The 16,259-nt window shown below is 38.6% G+C and overlaps 1 protein-coding gene across 1 annotated transcript in view; it reads right to left on the reverse strand.

The window, feature by feature from the left end:
- Window positions 1-722: 722 nt before the first annotated feature.
- LOC123764150 (big bang) overlaps window positions 723-16,259 on the reverse strand; it is a 549,999-nt gene continuing 534,462 nt past the window's right edge. Inside the window, 5 exon segments of the mRNA XM_069330032.1 lie at window positions 723-3,687; window positions 4,392-4,535; window positions 7,810-7,990; window positions 11,943-12,071; window positions 13,991-14,152. Coding sequence (XP_069186133.1) covers window positions 3,503-3,687; window positions 4,392-4,535; window positions 7,810-7,990; window positions 11,943-12,071; window positions 13,991-14,152 — 801 coding nt within the window. The 3' untranslated portion in view covers window positions 723-3,502.

Consider the following 16,259-nt stretch of genomic DNA (forward strand, 5'->3'; position numbering starts at 1 on the left):
GTAGCGAAATTTTGGGCTAAAAAGTAGCGAAAGCAGCAAAATTTTGGGCTAAAAGTAGCCCAATTTTGGGCTAAAAAGTAGCGAAGGTAGCGAAATTTTGGGCTAAAAAGTAGCGAAATTTTGGCCTAAAAGTAGCAAAAGTAGCCCAATTTTGGGCTAAAAAGTAGCAAAAGTAGTGAAATTTTGGGCTAAAAAGTAGCGAAAGTAGCGAAATTTTGAGCTAAAAGTAGCCCAATTTTGGGCTAAAATGTAGCAAAAGTAGCGAAATTTTGGGCTAAATAGCGAAAGTAGTGAAATTTTGGGCTAAAAAGTAGGCAAAGTAGCGAAATTTTGGGCTAAAAAGTAGTAGGCAAAGTAGCGAAATTTTTGGGCTAAAAAGTAGCAAAAGTAGCGAAATTTTGGGCTAAAAAGTAGCAAAAGTAGCGCAATTTTGGGCTAAAAAGTAGCAAAAGTAGCGAAATTTTGGGCTAAAAAGTAGCGAAAGTAGCCCAATTTTGGGCTAAAAAGTAGCGAAAGTAGCCCAATTTTGGGCTACAAAGTAGCAAAATTTTGGGCTAAAAAGTAGCGAAAGTAGCGAAAAGTAGCATTGTTATATTATACAATGTTAGCATTATACATGTATTGCAACATAAGTAAACTTATGTATTCAACTGTATAACATTCTTCCATGTAGATTGTTTTTTATAATTTATTGTCAAGGTAAAATGTTAATAATACAGTAATCTTTATCATACATTACTTTATTTGGTCCGCTCTCCCTTACAAAGCTGAGGCTCAAACTACGAACATATGCTCATTACTTAGTGTGATGTTATGTACATAATAATGCATTTTCAAATACTCTTCTTTACATAAAGCACAATAACAATGGATACAAAAATATATACCCATTACAGCAAGACCACCCACAACAAAGCAATTAATACCACTTTTAATGAATGAATTGACTGTTACTGCATTTCATGATATACTAATCTACCCAAAGTCTGTAATGGGCAGTGCAGAATTAGCAACCATATAAATATAATGGTATACATTATGTTTACTAAGCACAACTTACTGGGATACCTACACAAATTTATATATTGTAATCTCACATAAAGAGCAATTTATAATATGTAATACATGATTCATTCATAAAAATATTTACAATATAGTACAGAGAATTTGCTGAAACGGTGCCGAATAATCTTCGGATTCCAGCACCTCAGCATGGGCCTAAACTTTATAATTCATTTATTCATTCATTCTAATGACTGAAATGCATTGATTCTTAAAATGCATCATGGCAGCTGCTGCAAGCTTACTACTGTAGTCTACAAAATGATACTTGAAACATAGGGAGAAACATTTTGCTAAAACAATTTACCCCCTTTCATCAACATTCTCACTATAAGTTTCAATGTCAATGCAAGGTTATCATACAATAAAGGTTTTAATGCTGCTTTTAAGTTGACAATGTTTAAAAAAATATAAAAATAAAAACTACAGAAAAGCTGCAAGACATCTCATTCCAATAACTGAAACCATTATAATTTGAAATGGAAAAATAAAAAAAATTGAGCCAAATAAATATGAATGCAGTTAATACTCAATGAACTGAAGTTCTATATGAGCAGCTCAATGAGATAGGTATAATTATAGTATACAAGATTTAGATTACACTAAGCAGTCGAAAAGAATATGGTGACATTCGAGGATGCAAATAAAATTGACACTTGCTATACTGTACTGTATAAAATAAAGTATCTGTAAGAAGATAATGCAATCCTTTATCTTATGCAACAGTATCAGTCAATTGCATCAATCAGCATAAACAAATGCACCTATCACAGTTGAGGGTTGGCAGATACAGCAGGCACCAGCTCCTAGGGGCCCCACTCACAAGCTCTGTTATCACAACTCACAATTCAGGTGAGAAGTACATGTGGGTTTTGAGAGTCCCAGGAAAGGCTGTACCATCACCCCGCCACAGCCCCTAGCACCACTCTCCCAACTAAGGCCACTGTTGGCTACTAGCCTCCACCAGTTCCTTTATTATAGAAATGTCAAGACAAACTTGACAGCAAACAGCAAAGGTTTCATTTTAAATGTAGCATAATCACTCGATGATCCTATTTTATTATAAATAAAATCTTGAATCAACAAAATGTTGCATTATGATTCAGTATAAGAAAAATATAATACAAAAAGTAACATTTCACATTGAAATGCTACTTATATATACAATCAAGCTGATGGTTACTTAATGTAAAGTTTTATCAAATGTAATAAGAATATAAATTAGGATCTAGTTCAAAGTAGAACACTTACTCTTATAATGAAAGACCTTACTTAAGCTTCTGAGTCTCCCAATGAAGTCTTGGTTCAAATGGCAGAAGGAAAATGCGTAGAAATATATGGGAGATTAAAATCAACGAGTTTTGGCAACAATGATTAAAAATACAAATACCCACTATGGATTTTTGTTGCTGTCCATTTACCTACCAATTATACAAACTGATTAGCACAGAGTATGCAATATTATACATATACAGTATATATATATATTTAATAAAAATTTATCCTTGTGCAAAATTTTGCATATTCATGAAGAAAACTGCAAAAGCTACACAATATGCTAACATTCTCATATACCTGCATAGCAACATAATGCAAAATTAATTTCTCAATTTGCACTGTTACATAATATACCTCTTACATTCTGATATTAATTAATGCATATATTCAACGTTTCAAGTAATTATTAAAAGGAGGTGCCAAGCCAGGAAGACACTGTAGCACCGTTTAACATTTTAACGTTGAACTTGGTTTGCTCACATTGTATTGTGAAATAATAGTACTGTATACAAAACAAGCTTGCTTGCTATGGTTGAATTACTGTCTACTGGTTTCAATTAACGTTACAGAACTGACCCTAAAATCGTGATAGATCTTAGTGTTACATGAATCCCATAAAAGACTAATGCATTTAATTTATCCAGTAATATATATTTTGCATTTTTCTGTATTGGAATAATGATATAAAATGCTGAATATTTCTGAACTAACACTTGTGGGTTACTACCACATACATAAGAAGTCCAGCAACACAGTTGTGAAAGCTTGCAGAGAAATTCTGTGTCAGCTTGATCATTATTCCTTCCACTAAAAGATGATAAGGATTTTTCAAGTACTAACAGGGTCCTTTGTAGGACAAAAAATATGTAGCAGAAGATAGAATAATAGGAGATACAAAATTGAGAATTAGTAAATTGCAACTTTGAAATTAAGTGTTGCTGTCTGAAATTATATGGTTGACCACTTTGTGGCTTGGTATAAATATGGACAAGGTAAAGGATCACCAATGAAAAAGATCCTATTATTTCTCACCGAATGTTTCCAAAAGAGTGAAGCCACAGTGATTACTGCTAAATATAATTGAAAGATCAAACCAGGTAATTAATTCCTAATTGTTTCACCAAATTATTAATCAAATTCACTGGTATAATTTAACTTCTATTCATTCTTCACTCTTTGCTGATGGATCTTCTAGCTTTTGTCGTAACACCAGAGACACTGTACCGTCTGGGAGCTTCTTTAAAAAGTTCCAGGCTTCAATACGTGCCATACCAGTTACATCCACTGTGTTAACACTCACTAATTCATCCCCAACCTTCAGTATGCCACCCTTATCAGCTGCACCACCTGTAACAATTACAAACACACAATAAGTTTAGACTAATGTGGGATACGTACATGAATACCGCATAATAATACATTTTCTGAATCAAAACACAACACCAAACATATCAAGATTTATATATTAACTCACTCTCATGCGAACAAAGTAGATTAAAGATAATAGAAAATCATAAATTTCATGTTAACTTTTATGTCTGTGGGGATCTTCAATGATCCTAATAATATGGTTTCTTATAGTCCAGGACAGGAACCCTAAGTTGAACCATAGGGTAAACAACTGAAGTTTTGCTCTTGAAAACTTTAAACTTAACTCTTTTTAGTTCACTAATTTTAACTCCTATTTTTCACATTAAAATACTTACTATAAAACTCACCCTCATGTCTATCAATTCATATATTCCATTTGTTCTCCAACAGACACTGTAACTACTGTCCCATTTAATCAAGCCTTATTTTCATCAAAGTTTACCCCCACATCATTCTTCATACTCAGTTTTCTTGTAAAAAAAATACTTTATTTTGACTCAAATACAACGAGTCATAGTGTGTTACTTTATCCCTATATGCCAGTGATGCATAGCTTGCTTTCAATTTATATCACTTTATACCCTGGTCTACTCCATACAATTATCATATAATATAGGCAACTAAGCTAAATATTATGAATTAAAAGTATCAAGGACAATACACCAATACTGCCAACTTACCACTAAATATCTTTTTGACAGTGAGGGGACGGTCACCAAGAGGAGAATCCTTGCCGCCCTCTAGTGAGAAGCCAAGACCAGCACCATCTTTCATTAATGTAATAGTGAGTGGAGGGCCTCTGGGAACTGACATTGCTGCAGCATCTGTAAAAAAAAAAAAAAGAATAAATTACATTTTCTTAAATAAATACACTTTACAGACTACCATGTTCTTTCCATACACTTCTTATCTGGATGTGGTTGTTATTCATTTTTGGTTTGTCCAAATAAAAACATGCAATAAACTGGTGAGGTGAGCAGGTGGGCTAGATAAAGTGTGCTATAAAGTGGGGGGGGGGGTGAGTGGTAAAAGTACTTCATTATCTTAGCCAAATATCCCCAGTTTGCTAACTGCAGGTAATAATCGAGTGATTATAACCTATGCACCGCTGCCCACTGGCTGGGGGGCAGTGTGCAGGATAAACATATCAATTGTGACATTATGTTGACCAGACCACACACTAGAAGGTAGTAGAAGGTGAAGGGATGACGACATTTTGGTTGGTCCTGGACCATTCTCAAGTCGATTGTGTACAGTAGACTTAAGAATGGTCCAAGACGGACAGAAACGTCGTCGTCCCTTCACCTTCTAGTGTGTGGTCTGGTCAACATTCTTCAGCCACATTATTGTGACTCATCGCCTGCAATTGTGACACTAGCTCTTCACATATATCAGTTGCTTAATTTAGAAACCGTACTTGTGGTTGGTCTCGAGCCCATTCTTGATGTGGCAATGTGCATTGAATTTTGTAACTAGCTCATCAAGATTGTAACCTGCTTAGCTAAATGAATTGTGGGGTTCAGTCCCTGAGCCCATTATGTGTGTCTGTAACCCTTTTCACTACCGCCCACAGGATGGGTATGGAGTGCATAATAAATAGATTAAACTAAACTTACTTGAGGGTACCTCATCAGTCTGGATAGAATGTCAAGCTAGACATACTATCAGGCAAAATTCACAAGCATTCCATTTAAGTTAACTTAATCTGTGTAAACACTATGCAAATAAAGGGACCCAGTCTATGGAACTCACTCCCTAATGAAATGAAAAGCTGTCCAACTTTTGCATCATTCAAAAACAAAACTAAAAAGTACCTAATCTCATCTGCATAGATTTTTTTACCTTGTTGCTTTAAAATTGCACTGTATCTATTGCTACCCAATCTTTAATCTTATAATAATTTAATCAATCTTTATGTACCCAATCCGAACATCTTTACCATTGTGATCATTGCTGTCTTCTTATATATGCTATCAATCTGCTGTACGGTGTCTGTTAATCTTGTTTAAATTACCAATCAAGTTGTCAATGTAATCAACCAGAGCTTTAATATACCAATGTGCTTTAATATACTTACTATTCTCTCATCTCATTTTTTTCTTGCAATGTATGTTATCATTTTATTAATTCTGCAAGAATTTACCTACTTAAAATTATCTGTTGATGAAGGACCTGCCCGAAACGCTGCGCGTACTAGTGGCTTTACAAGATTGTAAATACTATGCTATGTATTCTCTCTAACCCAATGTACCCTCTTGTATATAAATAAATAACGATGCACTTATTAGTATGCTTAACTCGATTCATACAGCTCTTGATAAAAATGAGTTCCCTGTTGGGTTATTTGTGGACCTGCATAAAGCTTTCGATACTGTCAACCACCAAAACCTTCTTCTTAAATTACATCATTATGGTGTCAGAGGACACTCCCTACAATACCTCAAATCCTACCTTACTGACAGGCTCCAATGTGTTTCTGTGAATAATACAATTTCTCCCACCCTACCCATCAACATTGGTGTTCCCCAGGGCAGCATACTTGGCCCTCTCCTCTTTCTCATCTACATTAATGATCTTCCAAATGCCTCCCAACACCTCAAACCAATTCTATTTGCTGACGACACAACCTTCATTTACTCCAGTCCTGATCCCCTTGCTCTAAATGCCACAGTAAATACTGAGCTTAATAAAGTCCATCTGTGGCTAACTGCCAACAAACTCACCCTTAACATTGACAAAACTTTCTATATTCTGTTTGGCAATAAATCCTCTAATCAAATAAATCTCAAAATAAACAATACCCAAATTTGTAACAAATTAGATGGCAAATTCCTTGGCATTCTCATTGACCACAGGCTGAATTTCCAGGGACACATTCTAAACATATCAAAAAAAGTTTCAAAAACTGTGGGCATTCTTTCTAAGATCAGATATTATGTACCACGCCCTGCCCTGGTGACTCTCTATTACTCCCTTATCTATCCATATCTCAACTATGGTATTTGTGCTTGGGGCTCTACTACCCAAAATCACTTACGTCCTCTAATTACTCAACACAAAGCTGCTATTAGGACAATATCCAATTCTGGCCCCAGACATCACTCGGTACCCCTACTCAAATCTCTGAATATGTTAGACATTAAGTCACTGCACATTCTCTCATGTGTATTATACATATATAAAACGCTAAACTATAATGCCAATCCTGATCTCAAAAGCTTCATAGAAGGTTGTAACAGAACCCATGAGCACCACACCAGAAATAAATACAGTTTTGATATTCCTAGAGTACGACTTAATCAAACCAGAAATGCTCTACAAATCAAGGGGCCCAGAATGTGGAATGACCTTCCCAACCATGTTAAAGACTGTACCTCTCTCAACCAGTTTAAGTTAAAAACGAAGCTATACCTAATAAATTCCCTGTAACTCACCTTACCCCTCTGTTGTCAACCCATGTATGTTTTTTGTTTTTTTTTGTTTTTCAAATCAACGCTGTTTGAATGTAATTTTCTGTAATAATTTGTAATTGTATTTGTGCTGCTTTTTCAAATGTTCCCCCCCCCTCTTTTACCTCTATTTTTATTTGTACTCAACACATCTTATTCTTTTTACCCATTAGTTTTAAGCTTTAGTCATTAATGTTTTTCCTGCCTGAAACGCTTTGCGTAATAGTGGCTTTAGGCATTGTATGTACTAGCTCTATCTATAAAGCCAACAAACTTTGTAAAATCTCTTTATATATGTACCTTACCTAAATAAAAAATTATTATTATTATTATTATAATAATAAATAAATAAGTGACTTTTCTTTTTCTTTTTTGCATTTTTGTATATAAAGCTTAGCAATGTTAATGCAGTATTGTAAAGTATGTTCAAATATTTCTATAGAGTACTGTACAAATAAACCAGTCTGGTAACTGGACTAATTCTTGGTACTAAATGTTCAGTAGAGTATAACTTTGGATTTTAACTTAAAAGTACAGTAATGAGTACATATGCAATGCAAGGTAGTGAAACTTTAAAGAAAATGTTTACATTCAAACTAGGAAAATGAGCAAAACTATTAAAACTAGAACTTAAAGAGAAATGACTGACCAGAGATAAGACTCTTGCTGTCCATTGGTGACTCCAGAATTTTGGGAGGTCTGGGAGAAGTGATATGGTTAATGAGAGCAGGCCGGTGGACAAAGCTGCCCTCTGACTCGGCTCCACTAGACTCCTGTGGCGTGACTGATCGACTTCTGGACAGGACTAGCACAACCTCTGGTCTTGGCGACTGAAAAAATAATAATGATTTTAAATAATACTCTGTACAACCTTTGCAACTCTATTCACACATACCGTATTCGATCAGAAAACTCTTTCCTGAGCATATGTATTCTGCCACTCCTTTCATTACAAAGAAGTACTTTGTTAAGCATGCGGACACGAGTATCAAGGCATGAGTATCACAGTCACTGAAGAAATTTTCAATCCAACCAATAAATATAAAAAACTCCAAAATTTAAGCTCTGTGGAGTCCCAATGATGTCACATGCATACTTACTTGCCTATAACAGATTCTGAATTGCCTAACAGTAAACCAGTGTACACACAGACCTCACCCTGCCTCTTCCAGGCAGCAGTAATAACCCTTGCTAATCTAGGATGAAGGCTATGTGGGAAATTAATATTATTTGGTGCACTCGGGTCACACAAAAAAGATCCCCGACTCGATTCCCACAGTAGGTCGGAGGCATCAGGTAAAAGGGCAATGTCTCCTTTCACCTGATGCCTCTGTTCACCTAGTAGTAAAGCAGCAGCCAAGAGTTTGACAATGATTGTTAGTTGGATCCTGGGAAAGGTAAGTAGTTGGCCTAGGGGGACCTTGATAAGCCTAACAGACTTCCTGGTCCCCAAATGTGGGCAACCATTTGATGAATTTACCTTAATTTACCTGAGGGCCATCATCTATCTATTGGCCTCAATGGGGAGAGGAAGCCAGCAAATTTTAAAAGGCCCCCCTCCCCTTTTCATTTTTCCTGAGATTCTTTCAACTCTACATTACAGTACTGTACTGTAATGTAGAGTTTTACTGTACTGTAGGTCTCGCTTACAGGATTCTCTTTCCATTCGTATTTCTAATATTTCTCCCCGTGTTGTTCCTTCTTTGCCCCCGTGGAGAGTCCCCCTTCCACAGCAGTTTTGTACATCCTTGACCCGCATCCCTAAAGCTTTTACCCCTCCTTCTCACTCCCACTGTTTCCGTCTTCACCGATGGGTCTAAGTCTGCGGACGGTGTTGGCAGACTGTTGTTTTTCCTGATCACACTTGTATGTGTCGCTTGCCTCCGGAGACTAACATCTTCACAGCGGAGCTTTATGCTATTCTCTATGCTCTTCGTCTCCTGCTCTCTCGTTGTCGATCTTCCTTAGTGGTGGTTGTTGAGTCTCGTAGTACCCTCATGGCTCTCAGGTCCTCTAATTCGGTTCATCCAGTTGTTGTCGAGATCCAGCATTGGCTGTTTCTTGTTCACAGTAAATTTAAGTCAGTTGAGTTTTGTTGGGTTCCCAGCCATATTGGTGTCTTTAAATGAGCGTGCGGATGCTGCCGCCAGGGAAGCTGTCTGCTCTTGTCCCACCTCTTGTAAAGGTATTCCTTATTCCGACTTTTACCCGGTTATCCATTCCTCCATTCTTACCCGTTAGCAAGCTTGTTGGTCGTCTGTTACTGGTAACAAACTACGTTCTCTTAAAAATTGTGAGTCCTCGTGGCCGTCCTCCTACCAACGTAACCAGCGATGGGAAACGGTTCTGGCGAGGTTGCGTATTGGCCATACTCGCTTAACTCATGGTCACTTGATAGAGCGCCGCCCTGCTCCTTATTGTCCTAATTGCATTGTCCCTCTTATGGTCGTGCATATCCTTGTTGAATGTCCCGACTGTCCTACATCCGGCATATTTGCAGTGCCAACATTTAACATAACTGTCATTACTGCTACTCTAATGTCTTAGTAGATTAATATGTACTGTATAATTATATTTTCTTTATATTATTAATATTCAGATCGTCAATATTATTAATACTGTATCCAAATTATCAGTTACATATGAGTTAGTTCTGATGGCAATTTCTGTGGGTCCTGGCAATGTTTACACAACGATTGCCTGGCTTGGTCCTCCCCCTGCAATATCTTCTTGAGGTTATCTTGAGATGATTTCGGGGCTTTTTAGTGTCCCCGCAGCCCGGTCCTCGACCAGGCCTCCACCCCAAGGAAGCAGCCTGTGACAGCTGACTAACACCCAGGTACCTATTTTACTGCTAGGTAACAGGGGCATAGGGTGAAAGAAACTCTGCCCATTGTTTCTCGCCGGCACCTGGGATCGAACCCAGGACCACAGGATCACAAGTCCAGTGTGCTGTCCGCTCGGCCGACTAGCTCCCCAAACCGCAAGGGGGAATTTACGGAAAATATTGTATTCTTCACTTACTGTGCTGTTCGTTGCATTAAAGTATGTTTGTAACAAGCACAATTAACAAAATTTTGTGTACAATACACTAGTTCGCTCAGCTGTAAGATATTGTGTTCTGCTATGTTATGGTGAAGTCTTGTGGGTAGCCTTCTCTCTGGCCCTCCATAAGGCACTGTTGGCTGACAAATTTTGTCTCTAATATTAATTTTTGAACCAGTATCAGCTCTTTTAAATTAATAGTTTTCTAACATTACTGATTGGTCCTACTTATTACTTGGCTCATTAAAATGGCCTGAAAAGATTGAGAGAACTGTACTTGTACTGTATACAAATTCGATTGTTTCCTTTCCTTTCCTGACTGCCACTACCAGCAATAGAGTTCAAGATCACACAATGTTTTAATTCCTTTCAAACAGTAGGCGAAGAGCACTAATATTGTTAGATTGTTGTTTCTAACACATCTTGAGCTGTGTTAGAGCAACACAGAAGGACTGGTCTTTGGACTGACCTGAGAGGATTGAGGAACAGAGAGGCATGCTGCTGTTCTGGAAGAGTGAACGAGGGTACACCCTAAACGAAAGCAGTTGTTCAACTTACTCTGACAACAAAGATGGAACTGCAGAGACACAAGCCTAAGGAATTGAGAGCCGAGGCTATTCAACTTTGCAATTTGTCTAGCTATTACCAAATTTCTTTGAACCCCTATGTTAAGCAGATTAACTTGGCACTACTCAAGTCTAGGGTGCTGCTCAGAGATCGCTTCCTTTCCATCTTATGTAGGGAAAGCAAGAGCAAACAGTCCTTCCTGCAGGCAGGAATAGTGGATTGCTACAATAAGTATTCCACCAAAACCTCATCCATGAAATCCGAATGCTTGGGAATCTCGTCCCAATCACGAAATGAGTACTGCCAACATATTGTACCTGTATATATTTGTGCACCTGGCCTATATCCTGGCATCTGAATCATAAGCCAACTGCCAAGTTAGAGGAATACAAAGAGTTGCCACCCATTCTTGAAAAATTACACTCCATACATAATTATTTATAAAATTTTAGGTGCACCTGAAAAGCCTGTGCAGCTAAAATAAGAGGTCTGGCCTCTTCAGTGGTTTGCTTAAAGGTTTCACCTGATGAAGAAATGGCTTGTTCAGGGTCTGGTAAGGGGCTTGTTCTACAAGGAAAGTCTCATATGGGATAAAAAGAAAAAAAATGACCTTGCACATAAATTTGGTTAAGTGATCTTGTATACATATCTTCACAATAATTTAAACTATTGACTCTTACAGTACAGGATATGTATATGGATCATCAAACATTTACTTTATGCAGTGAAACCAACAACTTTGAAATTTAAGATTTTGAAATTGTTAAATTTTGTAATAGCTGTGAAGGTGGTTCTTGTACTGTAATATTTTTATCAGCAGAGTAGAGGCTCCTTTTTTTCCATTTTCTGGATAAAATCATTTAAAAATACAGTATCCAATTTAATCTCTTACATTATTTACAGATAACCAAACCATTCCTTCTAAGGTCCTAATAGTTTCACCATGAGTCATTTTCAACCAACTTATGATGCCATAAAAGACAATACAGTAACTTCAGAACTTTTTTATTCTACACTCATAAATCCTTGTTATATGAGTAGAATTTTATGAGAGTCCACGCTCTCATTGATTGTAGCATTAACCTAGAATCTGCACATCAAATTGAATGAGAAAATGTAAAATGTTCTATTAGAAAAACACTGACATTGTATTTGGATGTATAATATTACCTTAAGTATGGTGAGCGCTTCTCTATGTGTAACGCCGCGCAAGTTTTTGCCATTGATGGAGAGAACTCTGTCACCACGCTGGATGCGTCCATCACGATCAGCCAAACTTCCAGGAATTACCTTATGTACCTGAAGAAAAAGATATTGCAGTAATTAACAAGAAATAAACATCGATAAACTAGTTTATGAATATTTAAGTCACATTGTAATAATACTGAAAATACATTATTTTTTATCAGCAGAGTTTACACTAATTAAACAAGTGAACAATTTAAATAGTAGTAGTCTGCAGTTCCAGCAAGATCCTAAAGCAAAAGGTCCTGTTGGTGGTGGCTTACAGGAAGTGATAAAATGTAGTGGTCAGGGCGTGGGCTTGGGTGTACCAGGTGGGCAAGTTCGAATCATCCTCATGGCTCCTACCGATTTTCTCATTGATACATCACAATAATGTGATTGCATTGTGCATTGTTGTCATGGATGGTGGTTAAGGTCTTGTAGAGTTTTTCAGAGGGAGAGATCGAGGTGGGTGTTGGCAGACTAAGAGTGTAACGGCCTTGGAGTTCAGGGGAGGTGGTGGTGGTGGTGAGGGAGAGGTGACCTGTCCACATATGGCAGACAATAGAGGTGACTGGACCAGATATCTCACAAGTCATGGTAAAGGTTGCTGGCAGAATGGCTGTCTGCCAACCTACTACACACATTACATGCCTCAACTGTTAAGCAAATTTGTAGTTATTACCTGCTGGTTAACAAGTTAAATAGCGGCCCCATGGCAAAGCCAACTACTGTACGTGTAAAGGAACAATAATCTTCAATGTGCTTTACAAGAAAGAGTCACAATGATTTGTTTGCTTCTACAGTATTCTTAGAAAGACAATCTTGACATGCACTTCATTGACTTATTACTGTAACATCAAAGTTTCACATGCTTTATAAAAATATTAAGAGGATAAGAGATTGAAAGGAGGGGCAATAAAAACTAACAGTGATATATTAAAGGGAATCACAGGGTTGGGATTGAGTTTATCTCGTGTTCTACCTGCCAACTTTCAATCTAGTAAAAAAATGGATTAAGAATTTAGCAGTGATTATAAGCAGTGCCCATCTAGCGCCAAGCTATTTTTCATATACAGTATTTATTGAACCTATGTTTAAAGTTAACTATTCCATTCACCTTAATGATGTTGGCCTGAAACTAATTATATTTATCTACCAACGTGTTGCCACACCAATACTTCCCTATATCCTTCCTGAATGTGAACTTCATATTGTAACTAATGTTACAGGTTCTGACTTAGTCTCTGTTTCACAACCATGTCCCTATCTACTTTGTTGGTACCACACACACACCCGAAGACTGGATCATGTTTCTAGTCGCCCTCTGCCTCTCCAGTGAATGCAAGCCTCTCCTCTCCTCTCATATGGAAGGTCCCAAGTACCAGGAATCAATCTGGTCATCCTACATTAGATTTTCTTAAAAGAATCAATGGCCACTGTAATATAGAACAATCCATGTGGGACCTTTGTCATGTAAACATTTGAAGCTACAGGATATATATATAAAGCCTGTCTCCACCACTTCACTTTCTTGTTCATTTAATTTGTGTACTACTTTGACACTGAATAAATTCTTTCTACTCTCCTTGTGCCACATTAAGAGTACTGTACTGTACTTGGTTTCCACACCGTGTTCCATTGTTAATGCTCATCTTATGGCAAAAAGTCTGTCCTTGTCTATCTTGTCAATTGCCCTGAGAAATGCATCTACAGTACTGCATATCCCCCGTTTCTTCTCCCTTCCACTGTTGTAACTCGTAACTTTTAACTCCTCATCTTTGTGGCATGTTCAGTTTGCATTTTAACTCTGTGACTGGTTGTTGGTCTTTGTTATGAGTGTCAGTGATGTGTTGCTGGAGTAGAGGTGTGTTAATATTAGGACATGGTAGACATGGGGTTTAATGGTGTTAGTACACTAATGTTTCCCTCTCACCGAGGACCACCACCCCGCCTGTGGGTCTTTGCCATACACGTAACGCGACGGGACTTACTGTTATCTCCTTGGCCTCGTAGTCGGCGCCTCCGGCAAGGGTGATGCCGATGGAGCCATGACCGACGATCTCCCGGTGCAAGACCACTACCAGGATCTCGTGGGAGGGAGTACCCGACTCTTCAAGCGACTGATTAGCTTCCTCGATGAGCTGAGCCAACTCCTGCCGGACGATAAACATGAGATTATTATTGTTATTCATTCATTTTTCTAGGTACAAGCATAAAAAATTTGTACCCAGTTTTTTTTTATAACTTAAAAGAGAAATGCAGGGGCTACCCTGACAGGTCAACTGACCTGACTGCACAAAGATGACTGCCGGAACAAAACTCTGAACGTCCAGTGATAATAATTGTGTACACTCTCCCAGACTCTAGTAAAGTGCGAAATATGTAAGCTTTGAGATTTGATTCATATAATAATAATAATAATAAATGTTTATTCAGGTAAGGTACATACATACAAGAGGTTTTACAAAAATTGATAGATTTATAGATAAGAGCTAGTACATACAATGCCTAAAGCCACTATTACGCAAAGCGTTTCGGGCAGGAAAAACATTAAAGACTAAAACTTAATACTAATTGAGATTAAAGTATAAGATGATCCGTCAGAAAAGAACTAAGCCCTATCCCCCAATCATTCACAGCTACACCCTACCTTCATTCCTCATTAACTCCACCCAAACCCGTACTCCTAAGCCCCACTCCTGTAAGTCCACTACTGGCTCACCATAGCCCATGCTACTTGGAACTCTTTGTTCCGAGTAGCTGAATCTAACAACAACCCCCTTACACAACACATTCCCCAAAACCTCCATCCAAACCCCCAGCCACTGCCCTGCTACTCCCACACATTCCTCAAACCCCCAGCCACTGCCCTGCTACTCCCACACATTCCTCAAACCCCCAGCCACTGCCCTGCTACTCCCACACATTCCTCAAACCCCCAGCCACTGCCCTGCTACTTCCACACATTCCTCAAACCCCCAGCCACTGCCCTGCTACTCCCACACATTCCTCAAACCCCCAGCCACTGCCCTGCTACTCCCACACATTCCTCAAACCCCCAGCCACTGCCCTGCTACTCCCACACATTCCTCAAACCCCCAGCCACTGCCCTGCTACTCCCACACATTCCTCAAACCCCCAGCCACTGCCCTGCTACTCCCACACATTCCTCAAACCCCCAGCCACTGCCCTGCTACTCCCACACATTCCTCAAACCCCCAGCCACTGCCCTGCTACTCCCACACATTCCTCAAACCCCCAGCCACTGCCACATTTCCACCTATTTCACATAACCTCTGCCCGAAGCCCCCAACACTAAACCAATATCCCATGCTACCTCCCCTCTCCCAATACCGAGTCTCCAGAAGTATCCAACAAGGAATGGTACCTGGAATAGAACCTAGCTATCAAGACAGGTTAAGGGGACTCAACCTAGTAAATCTTAAAAGGAAAGAAAAACAAAACAGATAACTACATACAAAATGCTGAGTGGAATAGGCTAAGTAGAAAAAGAGAACTAAATTTAATTCCTATCAGACACCGATAGTTAAGCAGACACCCTTTCCCTATGGTGACCAGTGGTGTTGTTGATTAGTTGTGGTGGTGATTAATTGTCCTAATTTTGCTGGCTGGTGGTAGCAGCGGTGATTATTTGTGTTGGTGTTGCTGTGGGGGTTGGTGGTGATTGTGACTATTAGACAAGTTGATTTGACTGTTAATATTGGTAGCAACAGTAATTAGTTGTGGTGGTACTAGTGTTGGAAGAATAATGGGAGGTTGTGGTGAGGAATTTTTATGCTTCTGATTCTGTTGTTTTATGTTGGTATTTAGGCTTGGGGCCAGGCGCTGAAACTAGTTTTGTTATTCAGCTCAATGTGCGTGTGCTGTGCGTGTTGTATGTATGCATGCTTGTGTGTGTGTGTGTTGTGTGTATTGTGCCTCCGTTGCTTGAGTTGACCAAGAAGCACCATGAGATAACAGTAGGACTTGTTACCTTTATTGTGCTGTTGTTGGGTTCCTAGTGCCTTGTGATTGTGAAGAAAGGGGATTAACGATGTGGGCATGTGGTATCTAATGCTGCTGTGATTGTTTCTGGAGCTAATATTGGAGGGTACCTGGTTTTGGTGTTGGATTTTGCGACACTGGTTTTTGTGCTTACTGCTCAGGTTGTTGGTGCTCCTGAACCTGGTGCAGTTACCGATGTCGGTCGTGCAACCTTCCGTCTCAAATATGGCGTTTTAAGAGCTAAAAAAAAGACCG

The sequence above is a fragment of the Procambarus clarkii genome, chromosome 23 (genome assembly GCF_040958095.1).
Source record: "Procambarus clarkii isolate CNS0578487 chromosome 23, FALCON_Pclarkii_2.0, whole genome shotgun sequence".
In the NCBI taxonomy this organism is placed as follows: Eukaryota; Metazoa; Arthropoda; class Malacostraca; order Decapoda; family Cambaridae; genus Procambarus; species Procambarus clarkii.